Here is a 20133-nt window from a genome sequence, read left to right as displayed (position 1 = left end):
TGAGCCTGGTCTTTTAGGACAAGAGGACACAAAATTACCAAGAGTCCCGCAATATAGACAACTCTATGTGTTGATCCTGTATTGCCGTTCCGCTGCCTAGTTGCATAGGCTTGGGCAGCGGTGATTTGTCCGTCTTCGGCGACTCTCTGCAACGGGACCGTTGGGGACTTCCGGGATGACTCGGAGGTGGAATCCCTGGACGTGCGAGCGAAATCGAATTCCCCTACCAGCCGTCGTTCCCATAATTGCCAAACGATACGGATGATCAATGCAATGAGGGAATCGAGATCCGTAGGTAACTCCTGAGCAGTAAGCTCATCCTTGACCTCCTCAGAGACGCAGTGCAGGAACATATCGATCAGCGCTTCCTGGTTCCAAGCACTCTCCGCTGCAAACGTGCGGAAATCCACTGCATAGTCTGCCACACTGCGGGGGTCCTGCCGAAGCTGGATTAGTCTCCGGACATCTTCTCTCCCGGAGAATGGGGCATCAAAAACCTTCTTCAACTCTCCCACGAACCCCTCCAGACTAACGCATATGGCCGGCTATTGTTCCCATACAGCAGTAGCCCAGGTGAGAGCCCTCCCGGATATCAGCGTGATGAGGTAGGCTAACTTGGAGTGATCCGAGGTGAAGGAGGATGGCTGAAGCTCGAAGACGAGGGCACACTGAGCTAGAAACGCCCGACAGGTGCGCGGCTCTCCATTGAAGCGTTCCCGGGGGAGGTAAGCAGGGCTCCGGAGAAGGTGGAGTGACCGATGAGACAGCTCTGCTCACAGTAGAGTTACTGAGGTGCTGTGAGGTTACCACCGTGGTAGGCTGCCTCCCAGACAACCCGCAGAATTGCTCCAGCAAAAGATGTCCAATGCCCGGTCATGGCGTTCAGCCAACATTTGGACCCCCCCCTTAAGGTCACGAAGCAATTATTTTTACCTACCGATGGTGGCTCCTTGGGAAGAGATGGCGTTGCGCAGCGGGCCCGGGTCTGCTGGGTCAGTCATGGCCAGTTTATACTATCACGTTTCAGGTAAAACCCAGATGCAGACAATGTCGAATTAACAACAGTTTATTAATCCAACAGGGGCAGGCAAAAGACAGGTCAAGGATAGGCAGGGGTCAGTAATCCAGATAGGTGGGGCAAAGATACAGGACAGCAGGTAGGCTCAGGGTCAGGGTAGGCAGAGGTCAGTAATCCAGATAGGCGGGGCAAAGGTACAGGACGGCAGGCAGGCTCAGGGTCAGGGCAGGCAGAAAAGGTCAAAACCGGGAAAACTAGAAAACAGGAACAATCACGAGACAGGAACAGAGGGAAAACCACTGGTATGCTTGATGAAACAAAACAAACTAGCAACAGACAAACAGAGAACACCGTCTATAAATACACAGTGGATAATTGGGAGGATGGGCGACACCTGAAGGGGGGGGGAGACAATCACAAAGACAGGTGAAACAGATCAGGATGTGACATACACATATTTACACTGACACCCCAACACACATACACACCCCAACGCACACATACACTTTTTTGCACTAACTTTCCTGCACTGACTCTGTGCACACACACTGGACTCTACCTACACACACACACACACACACACACACACACACACACACACACACACACACACACACACACACACACACACACACACACACACACACACACACACACACACACACACACACACACACACACACTACATACTGTATGCGCACACACTTTCACACTCACCACATATGCTGCTGCTACTGACTATTCGGTACTGGTATTCCCTCTATATAGGCATGTTATTTGTACTTATTGTTATTCGTTATTTACTGTGTATTTTTTCCTCATGTCAGTATTTCTGTTTTTAATATATAAACTGCTGTTCAAAAGTTTGGGGTCACTTAAAAATGTCCTTGTTTTTGAAAGAAAAGCAATTTTTTGTCCATTAAAATAACATCAAATTGATCAGAAATACAGTGTTAACATTGTTAATGTTGTAAATGACTATTGTAGCTGGAAATGGCAGATTTTTTATGGAATATCTACATAAGCGTACAGAGGCCCATTATCAGCAAACATCACTCCTGTGTTCCAAGGCAGAGTTGCAAAGAAAAAGACATATCTCAGACTGGCCAATAAAAAGAAAAGATTAAGATGAGCAAAAGAACAGAGACTGGACAGAGGAATTCTGCCTAGAAGGCCAGCATCCCGGAGTCGCATCTTCACTGTTGACGTTGAGTGGTGTTTTGCGGGTACTATTTAATGAAGCTGCCAGTTGAGGACTTGTGAGGCATCTGTTTCTCAAACTAGACACTCTAATGTACTTGTCCTCTTGCTCAGTTGTGCACCGGGGCCTCCCACTCCTCTTTCTATTCTGGTTAGAGCCAGTTTGCGCTGTTCTGGTAGTTCACAGTATTGTACGAGATCTTCAGTTTCTTGGCAATCTCTCGCATGGAATAGCCATGTCTCAGAACAAGAATAGACTGACGAGTTTCAGAATAAACGTCTTTGTTTCTGGCCATTTCGAGCCTGTAATCAAACCCACAAATGCCGATGCTCCAGATACTCAACTAGTCTAAAGAAGGCCAGTTTTATTGCATCTGTAATCAGCACAACAGTTTTCAGCTGTGCTAACATAATTTCAAAAGAGTTTTCTAATGATCAATTAGCCTTTTAAAATTATAAACTTGGATTAGCTAACACAGTGTGCCATTGGAACACAAGAGTAATAGTTGCTGATAATGGGCCTCTGTATGCCTATGTAGATATTCCATAAAAAATCTGCCATTTCCAGCTACAATAGTCATTTACAACATTAACAATGTCTACACTGTATTTCTGATCAATTTGATGTTATTTTAATGGACAAAAAAAATTGCTTTTCTTTTAAGAACAAGGACATTTCTCAGTGACCCCAAACTTTTGAACGGTAGTGTATGTATTATCTTTATCTTTAACTCTGCATTGTTGGAAAAGTAGCCTAAGCATTTCACTGTTAGTCTACACCTGTTATGTACGAGGCATGTGACAAATAAAATGTGATTTGATTTTGATTTGGTGTGCAGTCGGGTCACCCATTCATACTGTAGCTTTAAGAAATGCGTGCGGGAGTGTTGCAGTATTGAACTTGTCAGAGATGTTTGGACAAGACCATTCGATATAGGATTCTTTATCACATTTACAGTTTCTCTGAATATTTATGTTGGAAAGATACTGGATAGGCCAATGCATTCGTGTAATCACCCCAGGACAGGGCTCCCTTTTCAGAGACTGTCAAGCAGCGACATGCACATGTGAGAGGGTGGAGAGGAAAGGGCAGATGCCGCACAATGCGTGAGAGTGATGCTTCTGGTGGAACCTTACTCCGATGTAAGTATCCCTGTTGGTATAGTAAGTAAGTATCCCTGTTGGTATAGTATGTAAGTATCCCTGTTGGTATAGTATGTAAGTATCCCTGTTGGTATAGTATGTAAGTATCCCTGTTGGTATAGGCTACTGCGGCATCAAACATATTCTGAAAATAGCGAACTGGGTCAAGCTGTTCTTTCCCCGCATCATGAATATGATGTTGTTTATTTACGATTAGGGTAGCCAAATAGGCCGAACAATGTGTGTCTGCCCTATGTTTGTTGCATACAACATTGTCAGTCTTTAATAGATCATATCTTGCGAAAAGCTTTTTTGACATGCTAAGCATAAAATATTTTAACGAGTGCAGATGGATGATTTTAAAGTGCTGAAAGTCCTTGACTAAAGGTTGGATGATGTAATTATTCTACGTTGCGTTGCATACTGGTGCCAATTGCACTGCACCAAAATCCTAAAATGTTATCAAAACATTTTCATAGATGATTACTTTATATTGACAAATATGCAACTACTTCATTCGAAAAACAGGCCTATAGAATAGATGAGAAACTCTATGTGAAATATATTTACTGCAGACATAGAAAGTGTAACATATAACCGAATGAATCACCTGCAAAATATTGCTATTATAACCATGGCATATTTTGCACCCCATAATAATATTGGTTTCTGTGAGAAAGTATCTAGATGGACGAAATTTGAGAGAGACTGCAATGTGTTTCTAATCGTATTACTGTCGTGACTACAACTACCGGAGTTCAGTAGCTTTCCACCAGCAGTCCAGCCAACCGACAACAGACGCAGTTATCACGTGCGCTGATAATACATTCTTAGAAACAGCGCCTTTGAAGGAATTACCATGTAAGAAGTAACAATTTTGCTAGCTCACGACTGTTTTATCGATAATTTTCAGAAACGCAGATTATATTGACAAGATACAACTGGATTACAAGATCATGAAACAAATGTCTTGGCGGGACAAAAGTGAGTAGCGGATAACTGAGCACCGCATTGATACATTGTAGCCTTAGCGGCAGACCCGTTAAGGGGGAATGGCTAAATAAAGCTTCTTACAACCGCAACATTGTCTAACTGCACTTAATTCATGGAATGTAAATTAATAACAATAAACCTACAGTAGATATATGGATAGAGTGAAAACGTTGTGAGGTGTATTGTGAGAAAATAATGGTCCTCTTTGTTTGTGCGACAGTTTCTCGGTGGAGTTTCCCAGCGCTCAGAGCATAAAATAGAAGTCCAATGAATGTGCACGCGGGGACATAGCACGAAAAACGGCTTAGAAGTGATGGCAAACTGTCGAGACCCATGGTAAGTTATATTTTTACACATTTCAGATTGAAACATGGGGGCTGAAGTAGGTCTATTCATCAAGATCCCCATTCAAACTTGCTGTCAAACTATGTTGAGTTGTTTACTCACCATTATTCTCTCTACCTGTCTTGACACCCTGGTGTGAGATATCACATACAACTGTTAATTATAGCCCTAATGTAATTTCTGAAGCGGCTATAGAAGACGCATTGCCATTATAGTGAACCTTTGTCTAGAACATGTTGTGTTCCATCCATCCCCCTGTTGAATGCCCCACCCGTTTTTTTTAATAGAACTATGGACATTGCAGAGATGGTAGCTTGAGTCAAGTGGTTTGCAGAATAGGCAAAGCTATTAATCTTTAGTGCTGCCTACACAATCAATATTTGTTGCATAAGTAAATATATGCATACAGGTCTCTGTATTTAATGACTCAGACAGAGCCTAAATAGTGTTATGACTACACTAGATGTTGAAGTCAGGATCTAGCGATTCTCTTTTGGGGAAAGTGCTGCTATTTGCACCGTCTTGAAAACATTTTGGGGATTGGTGTTTTTTTATGACATTATTTCTCACAGGCAGAGCAGAAAACAGCTGAAACACAAGCAGTATTGAAATGTTAGATACGGTTATACACTCAGGTTTCTCTTTAATCAATACAAACTGCAAGCAAGCCTTGCTGACCCATTGTTCCTTATGTTTAAGTGCTACCAGCAATCTGTGTCCTTTACATATCAATAGAAGAGCCATCTGATCTCATGAACTCAGGATGACCAAGTAAACATGTAGTTGCAATTACACATACATTTCAATTTGTGATGAAATCAGTCCACTGCCAGAAAAATATCTTCCCTGAAAATCATCACGTTAGCTTGGTGTTGCTCTATGCTTGTGATCTACCAAATGAACAATGCAATGCCATCTATGATTCACAGTGCAATGATTATTATTATTATTATTATATATTTTTTTTCTAGGTTGCCATGGGTGACAGTCCGTCATGAGTATATTGGCCGGAAAGCCTACCAGATCCCTCATTCTACAGCTGTCAGGGACATCAAGCAACTTATCTATGAAGAAACTGACCTGCCTGTCATCGAGCAGCAGCTGGTTCACAATGGGAAAGTGGTAGGTGAAACGCAATTTTACAAATTGTAGCTATTTTCATTACAGAACATGTACAAATATTTTGTGGCAAGGTTTGACTATAGTAGATGGCATGCTTGGCATGAGAGCACAATGGTAAGATTAATTGATAAGAGACCATCCCTTGTCTGTGCATACATCCTGTGTGACCCCATTGTTTCATCTCATCTCATACTCATACTCCTCCATTGTTTATTGTTTTGTGATGTATTGAAAAGGTCTTTAATAGTGTAAGTTAAAGTGCTCCATCCTGACAGTGTCAATGTAGGCTACATCAGTGCTGGTTAGATTGTTAGAAAATATGTGTTCTACTAGTAAGCAACATTGCCCCCTTTGTTTGACTGCATAATAACAACAACAACAACATCCAGAAATGTAGCGATTTAGGGATTGTATCTCAGCCGGTGCTACTGAGTAAATACCTATTGTGTTGCTAGGGCAGGATTAGAACTCATGACATCCAAGTTTGTTTTTAGTGTCAATTTCTTTGTGCAGTCAAGCCTGTCTCTTTCCAACACATGTCCATCTGCATTGTCAATTCAATATTGGAACATGTTAATACCCTCTTCATTACCGCACATCCTGTGCATGACCTGGCCAAATTTCTCCTTACTACAGTGGCTGAGGGAATAACATGATATATTTCCTTTAATAATATTTTTCCCAACAGATAACTGTCCAAAGTAATTAATGGCTCTCCATTGCCACAACAACATTACAATGACGTAATCTTCACCATTAACAATGTCATCATTGAGAGTACTACATTTTTTTAGTGTATCACCAGTCTGATAGGACTGTGCATTGATTCAATAGTCTCAAGGCTCTTTGGTTTTCATCTCTTGATAGAATTCCAGTCATGGTGATCAAGAGCACCTATGATTACAGACACAGTTCCTTTTCATGTCTTGCAAAAGTATGCTCTATGTGATGTAGCCTGTGATGTATTCTCTAATATGACATTTAGGATAACTCATTTATTCTGATATGTACATTCACATACATTATCAGTGCTGCTTGCTGACAGGTCTCACCTATTGATAAACTAGGCAACTAGTTTGTTTAAAGTCCTACAGATGGTATGATAGGCCTACTGCTAAGGACAGGTATTTACACTCCATTAGACCACCACAACTCAGGATTAAGGTTGGGATTAGACAATTGAGTGTTTGCTGCTACAGATTGAACACCATGCTCTGTGGCTATGTGGAGTATGGGATAGAGTTTCAGATCCCATTCTGTCTTTCATGGAAACCCCTCCTGTGGGCCTGGCTCATATTATAGGAAGAATGACTGTGTAGACACCTTGCTCTGTCACTTTGGCTCTAATTATGTTATGCATTACATTTTATAGCTATTCATATATTTGATCAATGCTTACATTATTTGTATTAGGTACATGTATACAGCCTAGCAGCATTGTATTCTATGTTGGGTTGTAATGCGCCATAATTAACATGATATAAGGACCCACTGTTCTGCTGAGCCTTTACTGACAGAGGGAAAGGAGCAGGTGGATCCCTGCCGTCAGCCCCTCTGATGTCACCCTCAGAAATTAGCCACATGCCACGCCTACAACTATCCTAAATCAGCTGCAATAGAGCCCCACAGTGGAGGTGTTCAAATACTCATAAAATCTAGCGATCAAACAGGAAAATAGTTCCAATCATTTTTCCACCATTCATTTTTCACATAGGGAATTTTAGAAACACTTAAAATAAGGGCTGAGTTTCGCGTAAGCTTACCCTAGCTTCACGTTTTTATAACCATGTTAATCTCTCTCGGACAAGGTGACTTTTATCAATGTATTCGGCCCTATTTACTCTCAGATTCGAAAATGCTAATCAGCATCAAGGTAGACATTATGCAAAACTACAAGTCCCTGCAAACTCCTGTACGTCATCTCTAGCTGACACCTTTGCTAACAGCTGTTGTGTCAATTTAAAACTTGGCCGAGACAGTTCACAGAATTGTCAATTTAAAGAAATATTGCCAATTTATTCAGTACTAAGTTTAGCTAACATTACATAGTTAATCCAGAGATTCTTACCTTTGCCTCAATTCGGCAGTCTCGTCCAGATTATCATGGCATTTGTACTTCTTTATGATAGCCACATTAGCAGCTAATTAGCATTTTATTTTGGGGGGCTAAATATAGGCGAATATATTGTGATGAAAGTCACCTTGTCCTAGAAAGATTTACACGGTTATCAAAACGTCACGCCAGGCTAAGCCTACACGAAACACAGCCCTTATTTTAAGTGTTTCTAAAATCCCTATGGGAAAAATGAATGGTGGAAAACCGATTAGAACCATTTCCTTGTTTGACTGCTAGGTTTTATGGGTATTATGACTCATACTGTGGTACTCTATACCCACAGGGAGCCCTCCCTCTGTCCTGTCCAACAGAGTTGAGAAGGGTGTCTGACTGACTTTCATGCAAGTTGAGATCTAGTTTATTTGATTATGAACACAGCTATCCATCTGAAGGGTTGGCTCTGTCCCAGCGTCCATACTTAGCTTGGGAATGTCTTGCTTTGGGGGACACTTAAAGGCAGTAACAAGTTTAGTCTTGGTCTCCATACTCCCCAAACATATTCTTCAGTGTGCCTCTGAGGGTCAGCTGATTCTCCGAAAACAAATGAACTAAGAAGGTTAGCTAACCATCTGAAGGAAAAAAAACTTTGAATGTAAACTGAAAACATCTTGATCGGGGAAAGGAGTAGAGAGACAGACATGTTACAGCTGAAATGCTTACCTGGACAATTGGCAATGAATGATTCCAATTATTTGGAGAATTATGGGCTTTGACGCTTTCCAAGCTCAGAAGTAGGATATTGCACCACTACCAGTATCAAATCAAATCAAGTTTATTTTATATAGCCCTTCGTACATCAGCTAATATCTCGAAGTGCTGTACAGAAACCCAGCCTAAAACCCCAAACAGCAAGCAATGCAGGTGTAGAAGCACGGTGGCTAGGAAAAACTCCCTAGAAAGGCCAAAACCTAGGAAGAAACCTAGAGAGGAACCAGGCTATGAGGGGTAGCCAGTCCTCTTCTGGCTGTGCCGGGTGGAGATCATAACAGAACATGGCCAAGATGTTCAAAATGTTCATAAGTGACAAGCATGGTCAAATAATAATCAGGAATAAATGTCAGTTGGCTTTTCATAGCCGATCATTAAGAGTTGAAAACAGCAGGTCTGGGACAGGTAGGGGTTCCATAACCTCAGGCAGAACAGTTGAAACTGGAATAGCAGCAAGGCCAGGTGGACTGGGGACAGCAAGGAGTCATCATGCCCGGTAGTCCTGACGTATGGTCCTAGGGCTCAGGTCGTCCGAGAGAGAGAAAGAAAGAGAGAAGGAGAGAATTAGAGAGAGCCAAGATTTTCAAAATGTTCATAAATGACAAGCATGGTCAAATAATAATCAGGAATAAATGTCAGTTGGCTTTTCATAGCCGATCACTAAGAGTTGAAAGCAGCAGGTCTGGGACAGGTAGGGGTTCCATAACCGCAGGCAGAACAGTTGAAACTGGAACAGCAGCAAGGCCAGGTGGACTGGGGACAGCAAGGAGTCATCATGCCCGGTAGTCCTGACGTATGGTCCTAGGGACCAGGTTCTCCGAGAGAGAGAAAGAAAGAGAGAAGGAGAGAATTAGAGAGAGCATACTTAAATTCACACAGGACACTGGATAAGACAGGAGAAGTACTCCAGATATAACCAACTGACCCTAGCCCCCCGACACATAAACTACTGCAGCATAAATACTGGAGGCTGAGACAGGAGGGGCCAGGAGACACTGTGGCCCCATCCGATGATACCCCCGGACAGGGCCAAACAGGAAGGATATAACCCCACCCACTTTGCCAAAGCACAGCTCCTGCACCACTAGAGGGATATCTTCAACCACCAACTTACAATCCTGAGATAAGGCAGAGTATAGCCCACAAAGATCTCCACCACAGCACAAACCAAAGGGGGGCGCCAACCCTGACAGGAAGATCACGTCAGTAACTCGACCCACTCAAGTGACGCACCCCTCCTAGGGACGGCATGAAAGAGCACCAGTAAGCCAGTGACTCAGCCCCTGTAATAGGGTTAGAGGCAGAGAATCCCAGTGGAGAGAGGGGAACCGGCCTATTATGGTCAGTCAGCATATACTACAATTCATGCCTGCTTTAATCAGATTGAAAGCCCTGCCCTCTCTGTCAACCTTTTACACCTTTTATTTTGTGCTATTATTATACACATCTCATTAGTGCAACAAAAGGACATTCATTGGCAGGTTAAGACCAACAACCTTAATGAACTCTCATTCACAAGGTTAAATGAAAAGATAATTTAGTCCTGGCCTAGTACCTGACCTGTGTTGAATTTAGTTGTTGATTTTTACATATCAGTAACACAATATTGTACAAACCATGGCCAGCAAGAAAAAGTGACAATCAGTGACCATCAGCATTAGTCCGTCAGTTACAGTTGTGTAGGACTGCTTGTTCGTGTGCCAGAAGTGCTGAGCGAAGCGAGTGACACGGCAGATGAGGGGTTTCACCTTGGAGATCGAGAGATAACAGACTTCCTGTAAGCCTGCCTGCTGCTGGTGCACGTTCAGCCTGCTCTGCTCAGTATCGATCCTGTTAGGTGCAGAGTGGGATTGTGTATCACATTGACACCTATGCAATAACACCACCCCAAGATTTAGCCTGGTTGACAGTTGAATGTTCTTTATGATGCTGTGAAGGTTGTTCAATTTAATGGTCTTGCATTATGATCATAGGCTGCTACTATGGCAGCGAATAAATAAACAAATGTGATCTGATGTGCAATTCAAGATATTTATCAGGTTGTTTCATCGTTTGAAGCATTAATATTTAGGGTTTTGTATACAAGACGTTCATTATAGTTCCAGTGCAGTTACTAAAGCTTAAGGACAAGCATATTGTATAGTACTCATGGTGTGTTCTGTCTCCCCCTACTTAAGCTGGATGACAAAGTGCAGATTGGGACCCTGGTACCCAGGGGAAGCCCTGAAGTATCCATGACACTGGAGGGAAGGGGCCTGAAAGGGGGAGGTAAAAATAATAGATAACTGGAAATAGTTCTGGGATTAATTCATTCTTACTTCTCACATAGGTGTTCATAATCCTTTAGTTTAGTTCTACATGCGTAGTATATGTTTTACATGCCGTTCTATTGCACTGCTATTTTTACAGGGCGGTTTGGACAGACGACACCACCATTGGTCGAGTTTTTGAAAGATATTCTAAGGAGGTATCCTGAAGGTGGACAAATTTTGAAAGTAAGTTCAATGTATTAATGGTGTCTGACTTTAATTTACTGTACCCTGTAAGAGTCCTTAGTAGCCCAACACATGGATTCATTGATGGTGATGATGAACAACCATGTCTAATAGCATTACATCCAGGTAAAGGTGATTATACTCTTGAGAGGAACACATATTGGCTGTGGGGGTCATGACATTTTTTCCACCGGTTATTGTCATGCAAAGGTCTGCTTGTCTCACGAAAATTGACCGTTAATTAACATAACCAATTTAGAATATCTATGCCTCCATTCATACAAGCCGCTTATGTGCGCCTGTGGAATATATACATTTAAAAAAAAGTCTAATAAAGCAATTGAATATACACAATCACAAAAAAATCATTATTTATTTTAGTCAGCTCTAAATAAACATTATGATATGAAGAAAATGTATTTCAGAGAACAGAATATGAGTTGGCCTAAACTGTAGGCCTACGTTGTCTGTCTATTCTCCATGGCATTGGCTGTAGGCTTGTTCATTAGTTGACAAGATATGCTTCTAAGTTCCCGTGCCATTATTTTATTTTAGATGATTTTATAGTAAGAAGAATATAATTTAACTTAGCTGAATGAAATAGAAAGGGTATTTTTCCCATTCCAGAGTGAGTGCGCATATGAAGTGACAATGTTGAGCGCAAAAGTGATCATTTGAAATAACAAAAAAATTAAGCATTTATGACCTATTTGGCAACTTCATTTGCGAATTATACAAACCTTAGAATGTCTTAGAAATCAAAACACATATATGGGCTGCATGATGCTACTATCGGCTATTTATGATTTGAGAAAGTAGGAAAAAAAGCTTGCGCTCTGTTCCTTGCCTCAGGCCGCACAGCTATTCTTTCAAGTGATTATATTTTCACATCAGACTATTCTAAATGTAATATTGTCTTTACTAATATGTCAAAGTACTTTCGATTTAGAATGGTCCATTGTAAAATGGACAGGGGAAAAACTGCATGTGATCTGTGTGCACTCGAATCGCGAATGGAGGCCAAGCGTTTTCCCGCCTGTCCGTTTTGTAGTCTACTTCGGTTTTATAGCGGATTTGTACTTAATATGAGCAGCTGAAAAATTAATATAAGAACTCTTATTACACTCCAAGCATCAGCCACTTTTTGAGGATCATGCTCTCTCTGCTTGAAAGGTGATATTCCGACCAAACTCTGTATGCCATGGGCTCTCCAACCTTGTTCCTGCAGCAACCCAGTGCTTAATTTCGGAAGCAAAGTGAAATCTATTCGGGAACATCGATAGTAACATGTTTTCGCAACGAAACATATTTACTAAACTGTTGACAACCGGTCTGCGTGCTCGAAAAATAAATAAAAAAGAAGAGGGGGGAGAAGGAAACGCGTGATGGCGTGATATTCTGTATAGTTAAAGGTAATGTGCCCCCCAATTCATTATTAAAGTGTTAATATTCCCTTTTACTATGCTATTCAAAATGAAATGCACTAATTGTAGACTAACTGTAAGCCGCCCTGCACAATCAATGAACCAACAGCATCGCCTAGCATTGTATATGTTCTCCCAGACTCATGGATAGAAATGTTGGAGTGTAGCATAAGGTAACCAGTCCATCCAGTATACATAATAATATAGTCCACACTCAAAGGCAATTACTCGAATTTGTTTAACTTCGGACTATTGGTCTAGACCAGTGACAGTGCATTCGGGGAAGTATTCAGACCCCTTCACTTTTTACACATTTTGTTATGTTATAGCCTTATTCTAAAATGGATGAAATTGTTTTTTCACTCATCAATCTACACACAATACTCCATAATGACAAAGCAAAAACTGTTTTTTCAAAATTTATGCAAGTTTATTAAAATAAAACAACTGAAATATCACATTTACATAGGTATTCAGACCCTTTACTCAGTACTTTGTTGAAGCACCTTTGGCAGTGATTACAGCCTGAGTGTTCTTGGGTATGAATTTACAAGCTTGGCACACCTGTATTTGGGGAGTTTCTCACATTCTTCTCTGCAGATCCTTTCAAGCTCTGTCAGGTTGGATGGGGAGCGTCGCTGCACAATTTCAGGTCTCCAGAGATGTTCGATCGGGTTTTCATCAAGGATCTCTCTGTACTTTGCTCCGTTCATCTGTCCCTCGATCCTGACTATTCTCCCAGTCCCTGCCACTGAAAACATCACCACAGCATGATGCTGCCACCCATACTTTACCGTAGCGATGGTGCCAGGTTTCCTCCAGACGTGACGCTTGGCATTCAGACCAATGAGTTCAATCTTGGTTTCGTCAGACCAGAGAATCTTGTTTCTCATCGTCTGAGAGTCCTAAGCGGGCTGTCATGTGACTTTTAATGAGGAGTGGTTTCCGTCTGGCCACTGTACCATAAAGGCCTGATTGGTAGAGTGCTGCAGAGATGGTTGTCCTTCTGGAAGGTTCTTGCTCACCTCCCTGACCAAGGCCCTTCTCCCCCGATTGCTCAGTTTGGGAAGAGTCTTGGTGGTCCCAAACTTCTTCCAGTTAAGAATGGTGGGCAATTCCTTCTACCCCATGGCTTGGTTTTTGCCCTGACATGCACTGTGGGACCTTATATAGGCAGGTGTGTGCCTTTCCAAATCATGTCCAATCAATTGAATTTACTACAGGTGGGCGCCAATCTTGTTGTAGAAACATCTCAAGGATGATCAAAACAGGATGCACCTAAGCTCAATTTCCAGTCTCATAGCAAAGGGTCTGAATACATATGTAAATAAGGTATTTCTGTTTTGTATTTTTAATACATTTGCTAAAATTTCCAAACTTGTTTTTGCTTTGTCATTACGGGGTATTGTGTGTAGATTGATGAAAAAATACATAATTTAATACATTTTAGAGTAAGGCTTTAATGTAACAAAATGTGGAAAATGGGAAGGGGCCTGAATACTTTTCGAATGCCATGTATGTACCAAAGACATCTTAATCTAACTGCACTGTCCAATTTACAGTAGCTATTACAGTGAAATAATACCATGCTATTGTTTGAGGAGAGTGTACAGTTTTGAACATGATCAGTTATTAATTAACAAATTAGGCACATTTGGGCAGTCTTGATACAACATTTTGAACATAAATAAATTGTTAATTGGATCAGTCTAGTCTTGATACAACATTCTGAACAGAAATACAATTGTTCATTGGATCAGTCTAAAACTTTGCACATACACTGCTGCCATCTTGTGGCCAAAATCTAAATTGCAGCTGGGCTAGAATAATACATTATGGTCTTTCTCTTTTATTTCAAAGATGATGGTACAAAATAAAATACAATATAACGTTTTTTTTCTTTGTATTATCTTTTAACAGATCTATTGTTATATTCTCCAACATTCCTTTCACATTTCCACAAACTTCAAAGTGTTTTTTCTTTCAAAAGTTACCAAGAATATGCATATCCTTGCTTCAGGGTCTGAGTTACAGGCAGTTAGATTTGGGTATGTCCTTTTAGGTGAAAATTGAAAAAAGGGGCGTATCCTTTTAAACAATTTATAGAGGTTCTTCAAAGTAGCCACCCTTTGCGTTGATGACAGCTTTGCACACTCTTGGCATTCTCGAAAACCAGGTAGTCACCTGGAATACATTTCAATTAACAGTTGTGCTTTCTTAAAAGTTAAATTGTGGAATTTCTTTCCTTCTTAATGCATTTGAGCCAATCAGTTGTGTTGTGACAAGGTAAGGGTGGTATGCAGAATATTTGGTAAAAGACCATGTCCATGTTATGGCAAGAACAGCTTAAATAAGCAAAGAGAAACAACAGTCCATCATTGCTTTAAGACATGAATGTCAGTCAATCCGGAAAATTTCTAAAACTTTGAAAGTTTCTTCAAGTGCAGTCGCAAAAACTATCAAGCGCTATGATGAAACTGGCTGTCATGAGGACCGCCACAGGAAAGGAAGACCGAGAGTTACCTCTGCTGCAAAGGATAAGTTACCAGCCTCAGAAATTGCAGCCCAAATAAATGCTTCAGAGTTCAAGTAACAGATACATCTCAACATCAACTTTTCAGAGAAGACCGTGTGAATCAAGCCTTCATGGTCAAATTACTGCGGGAAAAAACACTACTAAAGAACACCAATAAGAAGAAGAGACTTGCTTGGGGCAAGCAAAACGAGCAAATGGCATTAGACTGGTGGAAATTTGTCATTTGGTCTCATAACGGAGGAAGTGTGATGGTGTTCGGGGTGCGTTGCTGGTGACACTGTGAGTGATTTATTCAGAATTCTAGGCAAACTTAACCAGCATAGCTACCAAAGGATTCTGCAGCAATACGCCATCACATCTGGTTTGCGCTTAGTGGGATTATTTGTTTTTCAACAGGACAATGACCCAACACACCTCCAGGCTTTTTAAGGGTTATCTGACCAAGAAGGAGAGTGATGGAGTGCTGCATCAGATGACCTGGCCCTCCACTAACTTTAAGCACCAGATGTCAGAGCAGCTCACAGATCACTGCACCTGTACATAGCCCATCTGTAAATAGCCCATCCAACTACCTCATCCCCATAGTGTTATTTATTTTATTTATTTTGCTCCTTTGCACCCCAGTATCTCTAATTGCACACTCATCTTCTGCACATCTATCACTCCAGTGTTAATTTGCTATATTGTAATTATTTTGCCACTATGGCCTATTTATTGCCTTACCTCCCTTATCCTGCCTCATTTGCACACACTGTATATGTAGACTTTTTCTATTTTATTATTGACTGTATGTTTGTTTATTACATGTGTAACACTGTTGTTGTTTGTGTTGCACTGCTTTGTTTTATCTTGGCCAGGTCGCAGTTGTAAATGAGAACTTGTTCTCAACTAGCCTACCTGGTTAAATAAAGGTGAAAATAAATAAAATATCACCCGACCTCAACCCAATTGAGATGGTTTGGGATGAGTTGGACCGCAGAGTGAAGGACACGCAGCCAACAAGTGCTCAGCATATGTGGGAACTCCTTCAAGACTGTTTGAAAATCATTCCAGGTGAAGCTGGTTGAGAGAATGCCAATAATGTGCAAAGCTGTCAAGGCAAAGGGTGGCTACTTTGAAGAATCCAAAATATAAAATATATTTTGCTTTGTTTAACAATTTTTGGGGGGTTACTACATGATTCCATGTGTTATTTCATAGTTTTTATGTCTTCACTATTATTTTACAATGTAGAAAATAGTACAAATAAAGAAAAACCCTTGAATGAGTAGGTGTGTCCAAACATTTGACTGGTACTGTATATACAGTATTTACGTATGCATCTTAATGTTATAAAACAATGCCCTGAACCTTAAGTTGTTTTAAATGAGCTCACTATTTTTCTCTGCAGGAGCTGATACAGAATGCCGAGGATGCTGGAGCCACAGAGGTTAAGTTTATGTACGATGAGAAAGAGTATGGAGTGGAGTCACTTTGGTCACATGACATGGCTCAGTATCAAGGTAGGTTTTAGTCATTCTCACAGATTATTAAGTTTACCAGATATAGGGCCATATTTGTTTTCAGTAATAAAAGTTGCAGTGTAGTGAGATATTGTGCTGTTTCGTTGGTTTACCAAACATCTGAAAACTGTCATCAAGATTTATCTTATTTGGATGATCTTATTTCTTGTTTTGGTTCTAGGAACGGCCTTGTATGTGTATAATGATGCAGTGTTCACGACTGAAGATTGGAATGGAATTCAGGAGATAGCAAGGAGCAGAAAGAGAGAGGATCCTTTGAAAGTTGGACGATTTGGTATTGGGTTCAACTCTGTATACCACATAACAGGTGAGGCTTTTTTTTAAATATTATTTTACCTGCATATGAGTAAGGTGATTAATCAGTATTATGTTTCATATATCTTTCAATCTGCACTTTTTTAAAGTTACATTTAATCAGTAAATAAAAAAAATATTTTTTGAATGTTTCAGATGTCCCCAGTATATTCAGTGGAGAACAGATCGGCATGCTGGACCCTCACCAGACGCTGTTTGGTGCCCATGAGTCTGGGCAGTGTTGGAATCTGAAGACAGACATGAAGGAGATCACAGAGCTCACTGACCAGTTTGCACCCTACGTTGGCTTATTTGGAAACTCCGGTAAAACTATCAATGACGGCAGCTTCTCTGGAACTCTGTTCCGCTTCCCCCTCCGCATTAAACCCTCCCAGCTGAGCGCCAACATCTACAACAAAGAGAAGGTGCTGGAGCTCTTTGAGTCTTTCAAAGCCGACGCTGACACAGTTCTTCTCTTCCTCAAGAGCGTTCAGAAGGTCTCCCTGCATGTGCGTGAGTCAGACGGTACAGAACGCATGCTTTTCCAGGTGACAGCAGGAGAAAACCCAGAAGACAAGCTAGAGCGTCCTAACTCTCTAAAGACCCTGGGCCTGGCCACAGACAGCTACAGCAATGGAGTGCCCAACGGTACTGTCACGTGCGCCACCTACCAGGTCAACATCGAGACCCAGGACGAGACAGCCAAGGAGACCCAGAAGACCACCTGGCTGGTGTGTAATGGAGTGGGGGGTCGGGGCTTGTGCAGTGACTTGGACTCCCTGGCAGATGACCTGAAGTTCATCCCTACCATCGGCATCGCCCTTCCTCTCACCCGCATTGACGAGGACAAGGGCGCCACGTCTGGTTTCTCGGGGCGAGCGTTCTGCTTCCTGCCTCTCCCCCCTGGAGAGGAGAGCCTGACGGGGCTGCCGGTCCACGTCAGCGGCTTCTTCGGCCTCACAGACAATCGCAGGAGCATCAAATGGCGGGAGGTGGACCAGTGGAGGGACCCTGCAGCGCTCTGGAATGAGCTACTCATCGTCACCGTCATCCCCAGGGCCTACTTCACCCTCATCATGGAGGCCATCAAGAGGATACAGACCAAGAAGGACCAAGACTTCCCCCTCTCCCCCAGAGGTGCATATGGGGCCTGGCCAGACCCCAACCATATCAAGCCTCGCTGGAAGCCCATACTGGAGCCTCTGTTTCATGACTTGCTACAGCAGCAGGTCATCTACTCTCTCACTAACAGCTGGATCCAGGTGGACGAGGCTGTGTTTTCGGAGCTGGACACGGATGTGCACATCACAGAGATGGTTATCAGCTACCTCCAAAGCTCAGGGATGCAGGTGGCCACGGTGCCTGCTGCTGTGGATGCGGTTGTGAACACGTACGTGACTGGTCCTGCCTCTGTGAAGAAGGTGACCCCTCCCCTGGTGCGGCAGGTGATCAGGAAGGCCAAACACAAAGGGTCCTCTCAGGAGAAGCTGCTTCTGCTGGAGTTTGTCCTCAGCGACAACATTTACAGCGACCTAATCGGTCTAGAGCTGCTGCCTTTGCAAGATGAGACATTTGCAGCGTTCTCCTCCTCTGTCAGTGATAAGGATGCAGTTTACATTGCTTCGGAAGAGTACCCCAGGTACAGAATTAAAGTTCTGAGACTTTCTCCTTTTCAAAACCACAAAAATCCTCATATTTGAATGCAAGTATTGTTGACTGTCAGCAATATGCTAGATTGCAGCCTGAGTGTGTACTCTCTGTTTTGTGTTAAGGTCTCTTTACCCTGGACTGGAGGGACGATTCATACTGGAGGGCATTAAACCATTAGTTATGAGCAGCCTGAAGGATGCAGCCAAAAGCAGAGGTAAACCCCCACTCACATGTTACATGAATGTCATTTTATTTTTATATCTGGTATGTGTCTGTCATCGGAGGAGCCACCTTAGTCCTAATATTAGATTTGGATACCAACATTATTTATAGGAAATAAGATCGATGACTCTAGAAGACATGCACTCTAAACTGTAGCTCAACTTACAGTAGAAGGGTTACACGGCAGCTTCATTGACTTCACTGCCTAGTTCATAAACTCAAAGGCTGTGGTCTGTGAGGGATGTGTAAGGTTTGTAGCCAGGTAGTAGTAACGCCTGGTCATCCCATTCCCCTCCTGCCCCCGTGGGACATTAAACCTGGTGCACTGCTGATAGATCATATACAGTGGGGAAAACAAGTATTTGATACACTGACGATTTTGCAGCTTTTTCTACTTACAAAGCATGTAGAGGTCTGTCATTTTTATCATAGGTACACTTCAACTGTGAGAGACGGAATCTAAAACAAAAATCCAGAAAATCACATTGTATGATTTTTAAGTAATTAATTTGCATTTTATTGCATGACATAAGTATTTGATCACCTACCAACCAGTAAGAATTCCAGCTCTCACAGACCTGTTAGTTTTTCTTTAAGAAGCCCTCCTGTTCTCCACTCATTACCTGTATTAACTGCACCTGTTTGAACTCGTTACCTGTATAAAAGACACCTGTCCACACACTCAATCAAACAGACTCCAACCTCTCCACAATGGCCAAGACCAGAGAGCTGTGTAAGGACATCAGGGATAAAATTGTAGACCTGCACAAGGCTGGGATGGGCTACAGGACAATAGGCAAGCAGCTTGGTGAGAAGGCAACAACTGTTGGTACAATTATTAGAAAATGGAAGAAGTTCAAGATGACGGTCAATGACCCTCGGTCTGGGGCTCCATGCAAGATCTCACCTCGTGGGGCATCAATGATCATGAGGAAGGTGAGGGATCAGCCCATAACTACATGGCAGGACCTGGTCAATAACCTGAAGAGAGCTGGGACCACAGTCTCAAAGAAAACCATTAGTAACACACTACGCCGTCATGGATTAAAATCCTGCAGCGCACGCAAGGTCCCCCTGCTCAAGCCAGCGCATGTCCAGGCCCGTCTGAAGTTTGCCAATGACCATCTGGATGATCCAGAGGAGGAATGGGAGAAGGTCATGTGGTCTGATGAGACAAAAATAGAGATTTTTGGTCTAAACTCCACTCACCGTGTTTGGAGGAAGAAGAAGGATAAGTACAACCCCAAGAACACCATCCCAACCGTGAAGCATGGAGGTGGAAACATCATTCTTTGGGGATGCTTTTCTGCAAAGGGGACAGGACGACTGCACCGTATTGAGGGG

General features: G+C 42.2%; 1 protein-coding gene across 2 annotated transcripts in view; it reads left to right on the top strand.

Annotated features, from left to right (window-relative positions):
- Positions 1-3046: 3046 nt before the first annotated feature.
- Positions 3047-20133, top strand: part of LOC129822127 (sacsin-like) — a 34924-nt gene continuing 17837 nt past the window's right edge. Inside the window, exons 1-10 of one of the 2 annotated variants that reach the window (XM_055880095.1) lie at positions 3047-3361; positions 4275-4345; positions 4575-4690; positions 5671-5821; positions 10823-10913; positions 11055-11140; positions 16491-16602; positions 16784-16930; positions 17074-18556; positions 18690-18781. In XM_055880095.1, coding sequence (XP_055736070.1) covers positions 4626-4690; positions 5671-5821; positions 10823-10913; positions 11055-11140; positions 16491-16602; positions 16784-16930; positions 17074-18556; positions 18690-18781 — 2227 coding nt within the window. In that variant the 5' untranslated portion in view covers positions 3047-3361; positions 4275-4345; positions 4575-4625. Of the gene's footprint in view, positions 3362-3405; positions 4346-4574; positions 4691-5670; positions 5822-10822; positions 10914-11054; positions 11141-16490; positions 16603-16783; positions 16931-17073; positions 18557-18689; positions 18782-20133 lie in introns of those variants that run through there. The other variant, XM_055880096.1, reaches the window with a different exon arrangement.

The sequence above is a fragment of the Salvelinus fontinalis genome, chromosome 24, assembly GCF_029448725.1.
Source record: "Salvelinus fontinalis isolate EN_2023a chromosome 24, ASM2944872v1, whole genome shotgun sequence".
Lineage (NCBI taxonomy): Eukaryota > Metazoa > Chordata > Actinopteri > Salmoniformes > Salmonidae > Salvelinus > Salvelinus fontinalis.
The sequence above is the reverse complement of the archived record's forward strand: the minus strand, read 5'-3'. Positions and strand labels throughout refer to the sequence as shown.